Here is a 15,346-nt window from a genome sequence, read left to right as displayed (position 1 = left end):
CCGGCTGAGTTTCCCCAGCCACTCTGGGTGGCTCCCAATAGAGTATTAAAAACAATACAGCATTAAACATTAAAAACTTCCCTAAACAGGGCTGCCTTCAGATGTCTTTTAAAGATAGAATAGCTGCTTATTTCCTTCACATCTGAAGGGAGGGCGTTCCACAGGGCGGGCACCACTACCGAGAAGGCCCTCTGTCTGGTTCCCTGTAACCTCACTTCTCGCAATGAGGGAACCCCCAGAAGGCCCTCGGCGCTGGATCTCAGTGTCCGGACTGAATGATGGGGGTGGAGACGCTCCTTCAGGTATATAGGATCTTGCCCTAAAATAAGCTGGTGCTACCTTAGAGGGTCTTTCCCACACATAAGAGGAGAAGCAAAGAGACAGAGGAGTGAGGAGTGATGGATTGTGATGGGGAAATGAGCAAAATCAGAGATAATAAAAGGGAATGGGGAAGGAAGGCACTGTGGATTTGTGTATTCTATACAGAGTTCCAACAGCTCTCCTTTGTCACAATCTAGCATGACAAAAATGTAATGCTGGGACATGATGAACACAGAAAAGTGTTTTTAAAAATACATGTATATGCATACATAAAAAACCAATTATTTACTCTATTAGGATGCCTGTCAACGTAACCAGTGGGTGCATGTGCAATCCGGAGTCTTTTGGAGAATAGTGCCAAAGGTGCTGGTTTCCCCAACACCAGTTCTTTGCTTTTCTGTAATAGGAACAAACCCTTTATTTTTTCCATTTAAGCAAATGGAAAGCATTCACAGTCCTACTGGATGTAAACTAATATTGCCCCTCTCCTGACAACCCCAGTGTTTGTGCCCAGAGGCAGGTCTTCCCCACTCAGCAGTGTCTCCAATTGCAGACTCTTCAGTTCCTCCCACAAGTCTACTGATCACAACCCCACCCTACATCAGCATAACTCCACCTTCTAGATTCCATTCTTGGCATGCTGCTAGAGTAGCAATTGACAATTATATTTCATCTACCATATATGCTAAAAAAAAATAATCAATAAAGCACAACCACAAGGACCTCACTAATATAGTTCTGATCAATTTTACCAATATCACTTCTAAACAGTATTCTACAAAATTACTTTTATCTCTTTGGGTTTATCCATATATTGTTTTTTAGAGCTCCAATGCTTTCCAACATGGCCACAGTCACAGCATAGGTGAGAAAGGACTGGGACAGAATTGGACTTTTGATTTAACTGAGCTCCCTGCTTCTGAAAATCTCATACCCATCACAGCTCCTGTTAAGGTTTTCATTTCATTAAACATTTTTATTACATTTATATACCACCTTTATCTTCCAAGTGAGCTTAACTTCCAAGGTAGTGTACGTGGTTCTCCTCCTCTCCATTTCATCTACACAACAACCCTATGAGGTAGGTTAGGCTACGAGATGGTGACTGTTCCAAGGTGACCCAGTGAGCTTCATGGCTGAGTGGGAATTTGAACCCTGGTCTCCTACATCATAGTCCATCACTCAAACCATTACACCACATTGGCTCTCAAACATCACAGTTCTGCTCCTGCCAGGCCCTTCCAGTTTCCTGTCCCACTCAATGTGAATCCTCCAGTCTTAAAGTCTGTAAGGGCAAGGAACTGGGAAAATGCTGCAATTGAGGGTGGTGGACTAAGATAGAGAAAGCTACAGCTGGCCAGACTGCTGGTAGTAAACCAGCTTTGAAAGGAAAAGCTGCTCCACCACACTGAAATGAGTCTGTGGGTCTGTGATGCAATAGTAGGAGAGGGGAGATATTCTGTACAGTTCAGCCCTTTAATCCTCCTACCCCACCCAGTAACGTAGCAATGCAAATGTCTATGTGGTACAACACAACTTTGAGGGGGCTCCTAAATGCATATGTGTATTACCCCAACAACTGCAATACCCAATGATACTGGCCTTTTTATTACAGAACATAAATGTACGCACTTAATAAAGCTTTGCCACCGTGGCTTGAGTAGGATTAAATTATTTTAAGTGGTTTGTGGATAGCTGCCATAGGCTCAAAGCTGCTGTGGTCAATTCAAAGTAACTCTGCTTGTACTGAGCTCCTCATTCACAAAGCGAGGTATCAGACAATTGGACATACTTCTGTATATATGCAATTTATGCTGAAGCCAAGAACAGGAACATCCTGGTGCTGAAGGTCAGGACTCAGAGTCACTATAAGTATTTTACTCTTTCTATGCATAATCTTCTGCATTATGACAGATACAAAATCAAACAAAAATCAAGAAAATCACTTTACTACTTCATGCCATGGAAGGAAAACAAATCCTGTTTCATTTATTTATTTTATTTACTTGATATTCCACTCCTCCTCCCAAAGGACCCCAGGGTGGTATCTAGTACTGTACTTAGATTGAACAAAATGTAACTGGAAATGCAGTAATTGTATGAAGTATCAGATTTACAGAGGGATCATTGTTACTAAAATGTTTCTGAAAGGTACATGAAGTAACATTCAAAAGTCATTGCTGTTACTGCAGTCTCATATGACAAAAAAGAATATTTAATATAAGAATAAAATGAATACAAAATATAGGCACTAATGAATCACTAGCTTAAAACGAAAAGCAAAATAATAACTGAAACACTGTTTTAAGAGTTATGCATTAAAATACATACAATCCAGGGACAGAAAATGCAAGCCATGCTTCAGGTTGCATGCTATGCCTGTAAAACTGACTGTGCCTGTTTTACAGCTCCCTCCTAACAACATATACAATCATCTTAAATTCATAAGCTACAGCCTTGACAAAGGCTATTACATGAGCATACTAGAAGAACTACACACACTATCATGGTTTACATCTCATGGGATGAAATCCCCAGAACACCGATACTGGAATATGGCGAGTAAGTCATGGGAGATACTCTTCCAAAGGAACTGCTTAATGGACTGCAGCTAAAGTCAGTAAGATTACATGCATGTATATGTGTTCCACTTCAGAGGCCTAGATCATAAGCAAATTCTGTAAATCCATTCATTCCAGTGACTCTATTTTTGCCAATTTTAACAGACTGTTTTTTTAAGATTTCCAACAAAGGGGAGAGAATGTGTATTTGTCTTACAATGTATGACAAAAGGGGCATTTTAAGCCACACATTACCACTGCAACAGACAAACCCCCTTTATACTACTTCCTCTGTTCTTCTCAGCATGAAGAAATAATAATAATAATAAATCCTAATTCATTGCTTACTCTTTCTTATTTTCTCATATCAAAGCATTATCTCACTTCCATATAGTTAAGGGTGGGAATCCCTGCAGTATTTAGTTTTAGGAGGGTGAATTATTTTGGAATTTCCAATTTAGAAGATTTCCTCCAAGTTTCCTTTTCTTTAAACGCTGGGGAGCAATTGAGGCAAAATAATCTTCCGAACCCAACAAATGAATAATTCACTAATCAACATTAAGAACTAGCTATAAATAAACCACATATTAATATGAAGCATTTCCCCAAGGAATCGAAATAAATTTACAACAAAGCGGGCCATCAGATAAACAACCATTTAAAAATAAAATATCCTGCCAATGCAATAAAAGCCAGAGCAACAAAGCAAGCCTATATTCACTGATGCCGAGATGAGCAGTGGAAAACGCAAGCAGCAACTATAGATGCATATGGGGGGGGGGCAGATCGCACATTTTAAATAAAGAAATAGCAGTGATGCAAAGAAGGGTTAACAGGGAACTCCGCAGCCCGGCCTTATGCATCTTTCCTTGGAAATAATCAAACCCGACTGTATTCGGTGGGGCTTTACTCAAAAGCAAAACTAAGGCGCAGGTATTCCGAGTCCCAGTGGATCTTACACACAAGTGCGCATCGGATTGCAGCCTGTTCGTGCTCTTTTTATTCCCTTCTATCCTCCAGCTACCTCTAGGTGCTTCTGCGGTGCCCATTCAGAGGCAGCACGGGCTGACACAAAACAATGCCCGACCCATAAGGCCAGGAAGCAAACACACCTCGCAGTTCTTTCGCCTGGATTACGCTCCCCCTTCCTCCTCTACCAACAACAATGACAGCGTCAATCAACCCACAAAAGGGCGACCAAAAAAATAAATCAACATTCCTGTCGTTATTTTAAACAGCGCCGGCCCCACCACCCAGTGCTAGCCATAATCATCACGGATTAGGCTTTTTCGTTTCCCCCTTTACAGCTTAAATCCTCCTCTCAGCCTGGCTCCGATCGCGAAAAGAGGGTTGACAGGATCCCTCCCTGGCGTGCGTTTTGTACCGTCTCATGCGATAGGCGAGGGAGGAAGGGAGCCGTTCCTGAGATCTCCCCGCTCGGGATCGAAGGAAAGGCGAGGAGGCGGGAGCACATGAGGTGGTTTTTTTCCTTTTACTCGAGAGCCGCCTGCCTTTGGCCGCCCTTCCGCCGGGACAGACAGACGGACGGGAGGATTATCCCGCCCGAGAGAGGGGGAGAAGTCCGCCCGCCTCCCTCACAGCCCCGCCGCCGCTCACCGGCATCATCTCCGGCGCCGCCGCTGAGGCCCGAGCCGAGACTCCGCTCTGAGGGAAAGGGACGAAGCGGGCGCGCGGCGGTGGGGAGGCGCGGACGAGGCCTGCTGCCGGCTGCGCTGCCCACCCGGGCCGGACGGAGGGCCAGCCTTCTTCGGGGGGCTCCTTTTCTCCTCAGTTGTCGCAGCGGCGGCGGCGGCTTCCCTTCCCGTCGCCGTCGGAATCCAAGCCGCGGCCTCCTCCGCGTCTGCCGCCGCCGCTGCTGCCGCCGCCTCTTTTTCTCCTCAGGTTTTTTCCCCCTCCCCCTCCTCCCTCAGTCTCCACACTCACACACACAGAATTCCGGCCCTGCTCCGCCCCGGGAAGGGTTAATGGCGGCGGATCCCCATTGGCCGAGGCGGGAGCGAAAAGGGGGCGGGGCTGGCCGTGGCGCGGCGCGGCGCGGCGCAGGACGGCGGGCGGGGGAGAGGAGGGAGGAGGAGGGAAGGAATGCGAGCGGGGCGGGGGCGCGCCTGCCTGCCTGGATTTGGTGCTCCACGTGACGCGCGGGGGAGCAAATGCAAGCGATCGGGGTTTCCTCTCCCCCCTCCAATTTGTTCCTCACCGTCGCTTTCCAGCCCCACCCCGCCGGGCGCACTCACCTGTTAGGGCCTCTTGCTGGCAGCTGGGCAGTAAGAAGAAGAAGCCCTGCTTTGTGAACAGTGTTTTCTAGATTGAAATTATTATGGGGGTTAGCTAATTATTCTACGTGATTTGTGTTGTGTTTGTGACACTCTACAGTGGTACCTCGGGTTACATACGCTTCAGGTTACAGACGCTTCAGGTTACACACTCCGCTAACCCAGAAATAGTGCTTCAGGTTAAGAACTTTGCTTCAGGATGAGAACAGAAATTGCACAGCGGCAGCGGGAGGCCCCATTAGCTAAAGTGGTGCTTCAGGTTAAGAACAGTTTCAGGTTAAGTACAGACCTCTGGAACGAATTAAGTACGTAATCTGAGGTACCACTGTATAGTGTTCGGTCTTATTACTGTTGTTGATTGCATAGGAGCCAAATGCTAGGGGCCCAGGCCCCTTCGCACCCCACATCTAATACTAGAGCTCTCCCCGAAGTCGATGGGCCATTCAGGTTCTCTGTGGGTGTCACACATAGCTGTCAACGTCTCCCTTTTTTTAAGGGAAATTCCCTTATTCCGAATAGGATTCCTCGCAAGAAAAGAGAAAAGTTGACAGCTATGGTGTCACGTCATGTGATCGATTTTGCACCCTTGGTAATCCGCTTTGGCATTCATTTGAATGAAAAGCGGCACATGCGTATAATAAATCGAATCAATCCAATATGGGGCCCATTAGCCCAGCACACCACAGGGGCCCAAACAGCCGTCTGGGGGAAAGGCAGGATTCAAGCGCAAGGGCAGATCTCCCGTGTTTTGCGGCAACTGGTATTCGGAAGCATTTCTGTGGTGAGCAGAGCATAGCCATTGGGGCCATTGATAGCCTTCTTCTCCATGTTGAATTTTTGGGGAGTTGGTGCATTTGTTTTCCCTGGTGGAATGTGTGGTTTTGTTAAGTGGCTTTGCGTGGGTAGAGAGACATCTTTCTACTCCCCTCTCCCCCAGTTTGTGGATGTTGCAATAAAACTTCTAGCACATTCGCAAACCTAAGCAGGGTCCAGTACAGTTTCACTTGCTTCACATCCTCCCTGAATGTTTTTGCCTGCCTGCAATGTGTCCTTGAACTCTGCTCATGCCTCTTGCTTGCCTGCAAGGATAGAAGGGCGTGTTATGTGTGTAGAATTTAGTCCACTGCACAAAGGTAGTGTTTACTTATATTGCTGCAGCCACTTTTGCCCCTGGCCATGCCTCCCCGCCCCCTGCATGTTACCCAGAAGGGGGAAAGTTTTCCCACCCCTACCACTCACCTCAATGCCTCCTGTTTTAGATAAATCATAGCCCCTTGCAACTCAAAAAATAAGGCCAGTCACCTCTTGTTTTGACTTCATTTAGGATTCTTGTATGAAAGTAAACCCCATTGAGATCTGCAGGGCTTTATTCTGAATAAACATAATTAGAATCTGATACATACTTCCTCTGCAGTTCTTCCTTATTTCTCCCAACCCTGATATATCAAAGGCTTGTCTGTGTTTCCGCTGTGGTTTCCTCCTTCCGTTGCATAGCATAATTTGCTTATTTTCATAGACCTTGATTTTGGCAGTGGTTGATAGAAAGGCTAAACTTTAGAAGTGGATTATGTGGTGGTGCAGGAAACCGCATATGAGCAGCTGAGTGATAGAGCCCAAGCTGGCTGGGAGTTTGGCAGCATATGAAACCTTTGAGGAGCCCTCATAATGCTCAAGGGCATTGTTTAAGACGTTGTTTAGGGAGGGGGATTTCTTGTGTCCCACATTGCAGGTTACACCTTATTCTTTAGGAGAAAGAAATCTGTTTCTGGTTGTATATAGAATGAACTAGAACACATGCCCTGAAGTAGAAGAGGTCCAGGGGCCAAATCTAAGCCTGAACATGCTTCATACAGTGGTACCTCGGGATGCGAACGCGATCCGTTCTGGAGCCCCATTTGCATCCTGATGCGATGGCACATCTGTGCGTGCGCGTGACATCATTTTGAGCATCTGCGCATGCGCGAGCTGCGAAACCCAGAAGTAATGCACTCCATTACTTCCGGGTTGCCGCGGAGCGCAACCCGAAAGCGCTCAATCCGAAAGCGCTCAACCTGAAGCACATTCAACCCAAGGTATTACTGTATCTGCTGCAGAAAATATCATTATCTGAGGACCCTCTCAGACAATATCATTGTCATATTGTCAGCTTTCTTCCAAGCTGCAACAAACAAAGGCTCTTTAACCCGTCTGCTGTGATGTGAGCAGCGAGAGAAGAGTTGATAGAGCCCTTTGGCCCTTCTTATGGTATGGCGTGGTTTATTTGCATACCGCTTTTTGGCCCAAATGCCACTTTGGGTCACTTCAGCTGCTCACTCATAAGCCAAGATGCAGGAAAACTGAACTGTCAGGCCCACCTGCATCGGGCCCTCCCTCCGGGCCCTCCTGCGGTGATCTTCTCCCACTGTGTGACATCACACACACACCGGGCTCCCACAAAGTTAGGGGGAACCTGGGGTGTGTGCTTGCAGGTGTGGCCCAAAGGAAAGCAGAGATATATTTTTCTTCTCTCCAATATATCCTGCAAGGCAGTGGAGGTTTAGGATCAGAGTTTTCCTTCTCCTAGATGGGCTACTTCCCAGGTTGACAAGCCTCATCTGCCCCTCGCTTCCATCTACAGCACATGCAGGAACCACCTTTTTGACCGTTCAACCCACTATTGGTCTCATCCACTTAATCCACCAAAGCCTATCTTCACATGCAGGGAAGTCCCTCACTCACTGAGGGTTTGAGACCCACTGGCTACCCTCACCTGGTTTACATGGCAAGTCGAAGCCATTTCCCAGGGTGTGGCATCCTGACAGCTCCTCATTATTACTGTTTATAATGGCTAGGCAGTGCTCAAAATATTTTAGCGGGTGGGGAAATATCTCCCTTGTGCTGGCTGTCTCCTGCTGCTTTTCCTAGTGAAATAGAGCGTGGTTAAAAATATATTTTTAAAACACACACACATTTTCCTTGCGCTTTCTCTCTTTTGCTGCTTTTCCTGGCGAGCTAGAGAATGGTGGTTTAAAAATAGGGTTGCTGGAGCAAAGAAATTCTTCCTTTTCCTCCTCACCCCCGCCTTATTCCCTATGGGCAGCAGACAAAAGCCATTTTTGCAAAGGGCTCTCCCAGCGCTGTCAGGCTCTTGCGCTGACTCGAGGCGTGCGTGGAATGCTGAGAGCGGAGACCACGCCCCTTTCCCCGGGTTTCCTGTCGCCGCGTTTCCCCGCACTACGAAAAGCAGCCGGGAGGGCCCGCGGCCAGCCCTTCCGCCCGGCGCTCCCTGAAGGCGAGGTTATTGGGAGGTGGCGAGAATGCCGTGCAGGCTGCCTGGAGGACAATATAAAAAAAGCAAAGCAAAAGCTTTTATAGGGATCAAGTACGCGGCGTTAACCCAAGGTCGGTCTTCACGGGGGAGGGTGGGAAGTGGTTGTCGGTATCCTTTTTTTTTTACAGAGGGGGGCTTTTGATTCACAAACACTTAATTGCAAAAAATAAAAAAGAAATAAAGATTTGAAAATAAAACAAGGCTTCTTTAGGGAAGTTTATAATGTCTGATGTTTTATTGTATTTTTAATATTTTGTTGGAAGCCGCCCACAGTGGCTGGAGAAACATGGGCGGGGCATAAATACATTATTATTATTATTATTATTATTTATTATTTCGTATTTTAAATAATAATAACCAATCAGAAATGTTTTTCTGTGACAATAAGCAGACATCCTACAAGGTAACTTTATTTTTTTTATTGATTTTCAACATTTATCACAAAAATATCATAACAGAACACACAACAAAAAAGCACACCACACTACAACAAACTAGATACACACAAAAAAGAATATCTCTTCAAATATCCAACCCTCATCAGATTGATAACTGACTTCCTCGAGTCCCCTCTAACTGAATTTCATTATATCTCCTGTATAACAGTTCTCCAAGTTCATATTTCTAATAAAATTAACTCCTTTCATTTACTAACCTCTTCTCCTTTATTGATATTCTAATCCTTAATATTTACTACCACATATTCTTATTCTACCCCAGGCCTATTTGTTACTTCCAAGAATTTTCTATTTATCTTATATCACAATATTTAGCTAAACATTCTTTGAATTTCTTGCAATCCTCTTGTATCTCTTCTTTATGGTCACAGATTCTTCCAGTCAGGTCAGCCATCTCCAAAAAGTCCAACATCTTCACCTGCCATTCTTCTATTGTTGGTATTTCTTGCGATTTCCAATTTTTGCCTAATAAAAGTCTTGCCGCTGTAGTGGCATACAAAAACAGTCTAACATCTTTTTTAGGCAATTCCAATCCTATTATTCCAAGTAGAAAGGCTTCTGGTTTCTTAATAAATGTATTTTTCAACATTTTTTTCAATTCATTATAAATCTTTCCCCAGAAGTCTTTCGCCTTAAGACACGTCCTGCAGGGTAACTTTAAATGGATTGATAGCTCAGTCGGTAAGAGCATGGTGCTGATAACACCAAGGTTGCCGGTTCAATCCCCGTATGGGACAGCTGCATTTTTCAGGGGGTTGGACTAGATGATCATCAGGGTCCCTTCCAACTCTACAATTCTGTTGTTCTGTGACACACTTAGGCTGCGTACACACCATGCATTTAAAGCAGGTGGCTTCTCTCAGAGAATCCCAGGAACTGTAGTTTTCACCCCTCAACATAGGAGCCAACTCCTAGGGACCCAGTAAAATATCTGAGGAGACCAGTCCCTCCAAAGTTGATGGGCATTGCCATTCAAACACTGTGTCTTGTGATCGGTTTTGTGGGGTCAAACTTACCTGCTCCCCCATATTTTATTCAAGTTGGCACCCCTGCCCCTCACAGAACTACAGTTCCCAACACAATTCACAAACTGCAGTTCCCAGGATTCTTTGGAGGAAAGAATGTGCTGGAAACATACATTGTATTGTCCTGGCTTCCATTTTCATGCTGCATGTATCTTCCAGCAGTTTTAATCACTTCCTTGCATTGCTGGAGTTTTAAGAGGTAAAGCTTTTCCCAACATAGAATCACAAAATTGCAGAATTGGAAGGCACCCCAAGAGTCATCTAGTCCAGCCCCCCTGCAATGCAGGAATCTCAACTAAAGCATCCATGACGGATGGCCACCCAACCTCTGCTTCAAAACCTCCAGTGAAGGAGAGTCCACAACCTCCCAAGGGAGTCCATTCCACTGTCAAACAACCCTTACTGTCAGAAAGTTCTTCCTGATGTTTCGTCAGGATCCTCTTTCTTGTAACTTGAAGCCTTTGGTTTGTGTCCTACCCTCCAGAGGAGCAGAAAACAAGCTTGCTCCATCTTCCATGTGACAGCCCTTGAGATTTCCCCCCCCCCAAGAACTTGCATTTATTTACATGCACAAAAAAGCAACCCAATATTATATTCAGAGCATCTCCTTCCCCCCACAGAAAAATAAGGGTGCTGGGCTTTCCACAGGAACATATCCCACCCTCACCCCCCCTCACCCGCAAGGCTTGCTTCTCAAAGCTCCATTGACATAAACCAGCTCATGTCTCCTCTTCGCTCAGCAACATGTTAGGTATCCCTTTAGTTATGTGAAACTCACGCCCAGTATCTCAGCATTTCAGCACACCTTCCACCACTTCCACCTCCATCAGCACATGATGGAATTTTCGAAGGAAATCCTCATTGCTCTCGGAAGTCAGGTATGGGCTCAGGGGACAGATCTGATCGGTGACCTCCACTGCCTCTGCCAAAGCTGCTTGTTCCACTTTGGGTAGCATCCGCGCTGTGAACTCCGGGTTGAAATCTACATTGTTCACTTCTGTGGCCTGGATATAAAGGGGGAATCTTCCACCGGGCCTCACTCCTCACACATGGGAGATGAACATGTTGTGTGTCAGGAGCTTCATGTTTTCAGGACAGCGGCCACCAAAGCAAGCGAAGGTAACATGTCAGCCCTTGAGCTACCTTAGGTGAGGAGCAACACCTCACCAAGTTCTCCCCCCCAAGCCCTTTTGAACCCTAAGTCTTCATTCACCCCCAGGGAATCAATATCAACCACTTTTGAAGACCCTGGTGTGGACAGAACTGAGTTGAAGGACCGATGGACTGAGTGTTTTAATGCACCTTCCTAGCTTCCCCTATGGTTTGTTTGTCTGCTGAAAATTCCCCTCACCTTGTAATCTGCAAACAGGAAACTATATTATGTAATATGTGTTTGAGTATCACCACTCAAATGAAACATGTAAAAAAAAAGCAGCTAGTCACACCCAAAACCCTGGTGCACCTGAAAGTCATTATTTGGAGCCCATCCAATATGTTACGTGTGCTGACCTAAATGTTATGGTCCCGGTACACCTAGAATAAAAGCCTAGGAAAGGATAAGATAGGATGCTAAGCAGAAGTTTAGATTTATTGAAAAGTTAAAGTGCCCATGGAATTAAGTGCATTACTGATTCGTAAGAAAACATACCTTATCTGGTTCCAGATTTTGGGTCTGCAACTGCCAACAGCAGAAACTGTGGTGTCTTTATGATGTATGGTTTATTTATACATATATACAACCTGAGCCTAGATGGAGGGAGTTCAGAGCATTGTCTTTCCAAGAAGGTCTCTGGCTTCTATAGTTGCAGCAGGATTGGCTCTCAAAACAGAGAAATCAGCCATGCTCTCTGTCTCTTGGTTATAGCCTGTCACAGCCAGCCCACATAGTTCTCCTTGCCCCTCTCTTTCTTCCTTCTCACTGCTAGCCCTGTGAATTGTCACCCTGGTACTGAATGCCCTGATGGCTCATCTTTTATTAGATTAAGGACCAGCCATCATCAGGTGAACCTCATCAGGAAACTGGCTTTTGCTGTTTCCAACCTGAGTCCCTGCTGGATCTGGGAGATCATTGCTTGCAGTTCAACTCCCCAAACCTTGATTAATTCTAACTGTTATCGGACCCAGGAATTTAGGATGCCTCGCATACCATAAACTCATAAAAGGAAGTGTTTTGTTTTCCATTCCATAGCTTTCTAGCACGAGAACAGCAAAAAAAAATTAAGTTTCAAGTAAGGCACAGAAGGAGATGGCATGTTTCGTAGAAGAGATCACCAATGTCTTAAAACAGGCATTGTTTTCAATTGTTTTAAATACCATTATCCTTTAAAAAGTGCAGTCCTGTCCACAGAAATTGGCTCCGTTCACCTGAGTGGGGTTTACTTCCAGGTGAACGCATATCGGACTGCAGCCCACAAGTAGCAATAGATGAATGCACATTTAATCAGTGTTCATGCAGTGCCTTAGAAAAAAGGATGGGAAGACTTTTGGCATTAGCATGTCTGTCATTTGCATTCCAAATGAGGGAAGAAACCAGAGATGCCTCAGTGGGGGAGGCGAGGATATGCAGCCTCAATATGCTGTCTATCCTGGGATAGTGATTGTTGATACATCTGTATTCCTCCTCCTTCCCCCCTGCCGCCGCCCCGACTCATCCATGGGCCAGCAACAGGTAAGTTTGGGTTCTTGGGATCTCCCTTAAAAAGTGTGTTGCAAAAGCTTTATCTTGAGTAAGCCCAAAGAGATGGGTGCCACCCACAGGTATCATAATAGTTTCTGTGTCACTGCCGTTAGGTCATGCATTCTGACGTAGAACAGCAGCAGGGAACAGAGCCAGACTCCTGGTGAAGTATAGAATGAGTCGGTGGAGGTTGACCCATTGGACAAATGGAACATTGTCCTCATCAACCTCAGTTTGCTCTCGCTTGCCTGCCTCATTTATCTTGGACAACCAGTCCAAGGGTGTCACTTCCTCTGCCATGGGTCATTTAAAGTGTATGGCTCCCCCATTTAATCACAAGTACTGTACTTTACTTCTCACAATTCCCAGCACCCTTAACAAGCTACAGTTCCCAGGGTTCTTTGGAGGGAGCCATTCAAATGTATGGTGTGGACGTGTTGCCTCTCGTAAAACTCAGCAGGGAGGACAAAATTATAATTAGTTGGCTTTGCCTGTCATTGGCTCTGGCTGCACCTGTTGATGGTCTCCTTGCTTTCCATCCTACCAGCCCCAATGGGCACCAGCCAGCACTGGTAGGACTCACCATGCCTAAAGGGTAGGGAGAAACTGGCCGAAGTTTGTGCTTACTAAGCCTCCTTACTAAGTCTTACTTGATGAGTCTCTGCTGGAAGGAAGAATGAAGGAGCCATGTTGTCTGGCAGGGCAGGGAGAAAATAAGAACTTAATATGAGCCATGCTGGATCAGGCCAAAGGCCTATCTGGTCCAGAGGCCAACCAGGTGCCTATGGGAAGCTTGCAAGTGGAACCAAAACACAGGAACATCTTCCCCTTCTGCAGTTTCAGACAACTGGTCTTCAGAAGCAATACTAGTTGTAAAGGTAGAGCATGATGGCTACTAGTTGGTAAGAGAGAATGATCTTCAGCTGTTGCTTGTGTTTCACCATAAGAGCCCAGTGGGATATATGGAAGATATATGAGGTAGGACTGGAGTTATTAAGGGTTTGTTCTGTTTTTCTTAATGTTTTTCTGAAGTACTGTTGTTTGTGGTTTTACTCTGTGTTTTTATGCTGCAAACAGCCCCGAGAACTTCAGATGAAGCGCAGTATTATTATTATTATTATTATTATTATTATTATTATTATTATATTGTTCATAATGATTCAACATCTGCAGGTCTATTGTGTCCTCCTGGGAGAAAGCGTGCAAATATAAAATGCTGAAGTGTAACTGGGCAACCGTTTCCCCCTGCCTTACAACATATATTTCCGTAGACCAATGCAGCAACCACAACTCTTTCTTATAACTACTGCCCTACTTTAAACATCCTGGATTAATTGGTGATGGGATGTAATTCTTATGAATACCATCGTGTGCGTAGGCCTGGGCATGCAATGTTGAAAGCATGAACATAGAACAAAGGGGATGCCTATGTTAGATTTACAGACTTGTAAGATCCTTAGCCTGGAAATGTTCAGCATGCGCAGTAGTAGGTGATCTGTGTGCCAAAGAGTTGTCACGGGGTGTTACATAAACACATTTTTTCCTCTTGTTCCTCCCCTTTTATGTGAAATAATGGGAGCGAAAAGGCACATCACAACCCTCAAAATAGTTAACAAGTGAATAACAGAGAGAGCAAATTCTGCAAACTGAATGCAAAATCTTGCCCCTGTTATGGTTAATTGGCAAACTCTTGCTGATTTTAAAAGGAGGCAAGATTTCAGGCCTAGGCTGCAAGCCAAAAACACTGTTGCAACTGAAAAGAATTTTCCAAAACAAGCCTAACTGAGTTAGGAATCTAGAGAAAAAGGTACTCATTCAATATAAATCTCAGCAGGTGCACGGAATACAAATAGGCTAATCCCACTTTAGAAGAGATGAATTAATCAGTTAAGCACCACATAAAATAATTGGACTCCATCCAGGGGACTGTGCACTTACGGACAATAAAAGCCAGCCGACCAACCAAGACTATCTTCCACTGCATGGATGTAGAGAAACAAGCATTCTGCGCAACTTGTTCTGCAAGGTGGAATTCAGGGCTTGGGAGCCACACAAAATTCTTTAAGGTGCAGCAGGGAACAGAGAAGAACAGCGGGTCTTGATTTTATATCCTTTCAAATGTCATTGTTTTTATTGCTTCCATTTGCCTGGCTACTCTTCAATCCCCCTCCTCCCTTTCTTGGTCTATTCGTTCCACTGTTGCACTTCTCCATCAAGCCAAATCTGTCTCTTAAGTTGGCTGGCTGCATCCTTCCCCCCCCCCCTTACTGCTCCCTGTCTTTTGAAACCTTCACCACATGGCATCCATTTTTTACTTCACCTGGGACTAGTTTTCAAGCAAACATTTCAACCAGAGGTGGCTAACCTGTGATCCTCTGGACCTTGATGGACTGCAGCTCCCACATCCTCCCTAACTATTGACAATGATGGCTGGACTGGTGGAAGTCCCACAACATCTGAAGACCACAGGTGTGTCTCACTTCTGCACTAGAAGGCAGCTTCCTGTAATTGTCGGAACCAGACAAACAGAGAAAAATATTTAATCAAAATTGGCACATAGGCCCTCTTTCCATAGATGTGTTTAGCCTTGTTTTCTATTTTTGTCTTCTGGGCCCTAAATGAACAACTGCTTAAAGTACCAGCTTGTGTTCAAGAAGGATATGACTGGTTAGCTTAAAAGAATATGTAATTTAGAGAGCA

The 15,346-nt window shown here is 45.2% G+C and overlaps 1 protein-coding gene and 1 pseudogene across 3 annotated transcripts in view; both read right to left on the bottom strand.

The window, feature by feature from the left end:
• Positions 1-4,825, bottom strand: part of PPP1R13B (protein phosphatase 1 regulatory subunit 13B) — a 68,040-nt gene extending 63,215 nt beyond the window's left edge. The window contains exon 1 of one of the 3 annotated variants that reach the window (XM_053363403.1): positions 4,500-4,825. In XM_053363403.1, the coding sequence (XP_053219378.1) occupies positions 4,500-4,508 (9 nt within the window). In that variant the 5' untranslated portion in view covers positions 4,509-4,825. Of the gene's footprint in view, positions 1-3,841; positions 3,947-4,266; positions 4,372-4,499 lie in introns of those variants that run through there. The other 2 variants (XM_053363146.1, XM_053363221.1) reach the window with 2 other exon arrangements.
• Positions 4,826-10,514: 5,689 nt separating this feature from the next.
• On the bottom strand, positions 10,515-11,088 carry LOC128402387 (multifunctional methyltransferase subunit TRM112-like protein; annotated as a pseudogene).
• Positions 11,089-15,346: the final 4,258 nt, after the last annotated feature.

This window comes from Podarcis raffonei, chromosome 1, assembly GCF_027172205.1.
Source record: "Podarcis raffonei isolate rPodRaf1 chromosome 1, rPodRaf1.pri, whole genome shotgun sequence".
Classification (NCBI taxonomy): domain Eukaryota; kingdom Metazoa; phylum Chordata; class Lepidosauria; order Squamata; family Lacertidae; genus Podarcis; species Podarcis raffonei.
Note: the sequence above shows the minus strand (reverse complement) of the source record. Positions and strands in the feature narration are given on the sequence as shown.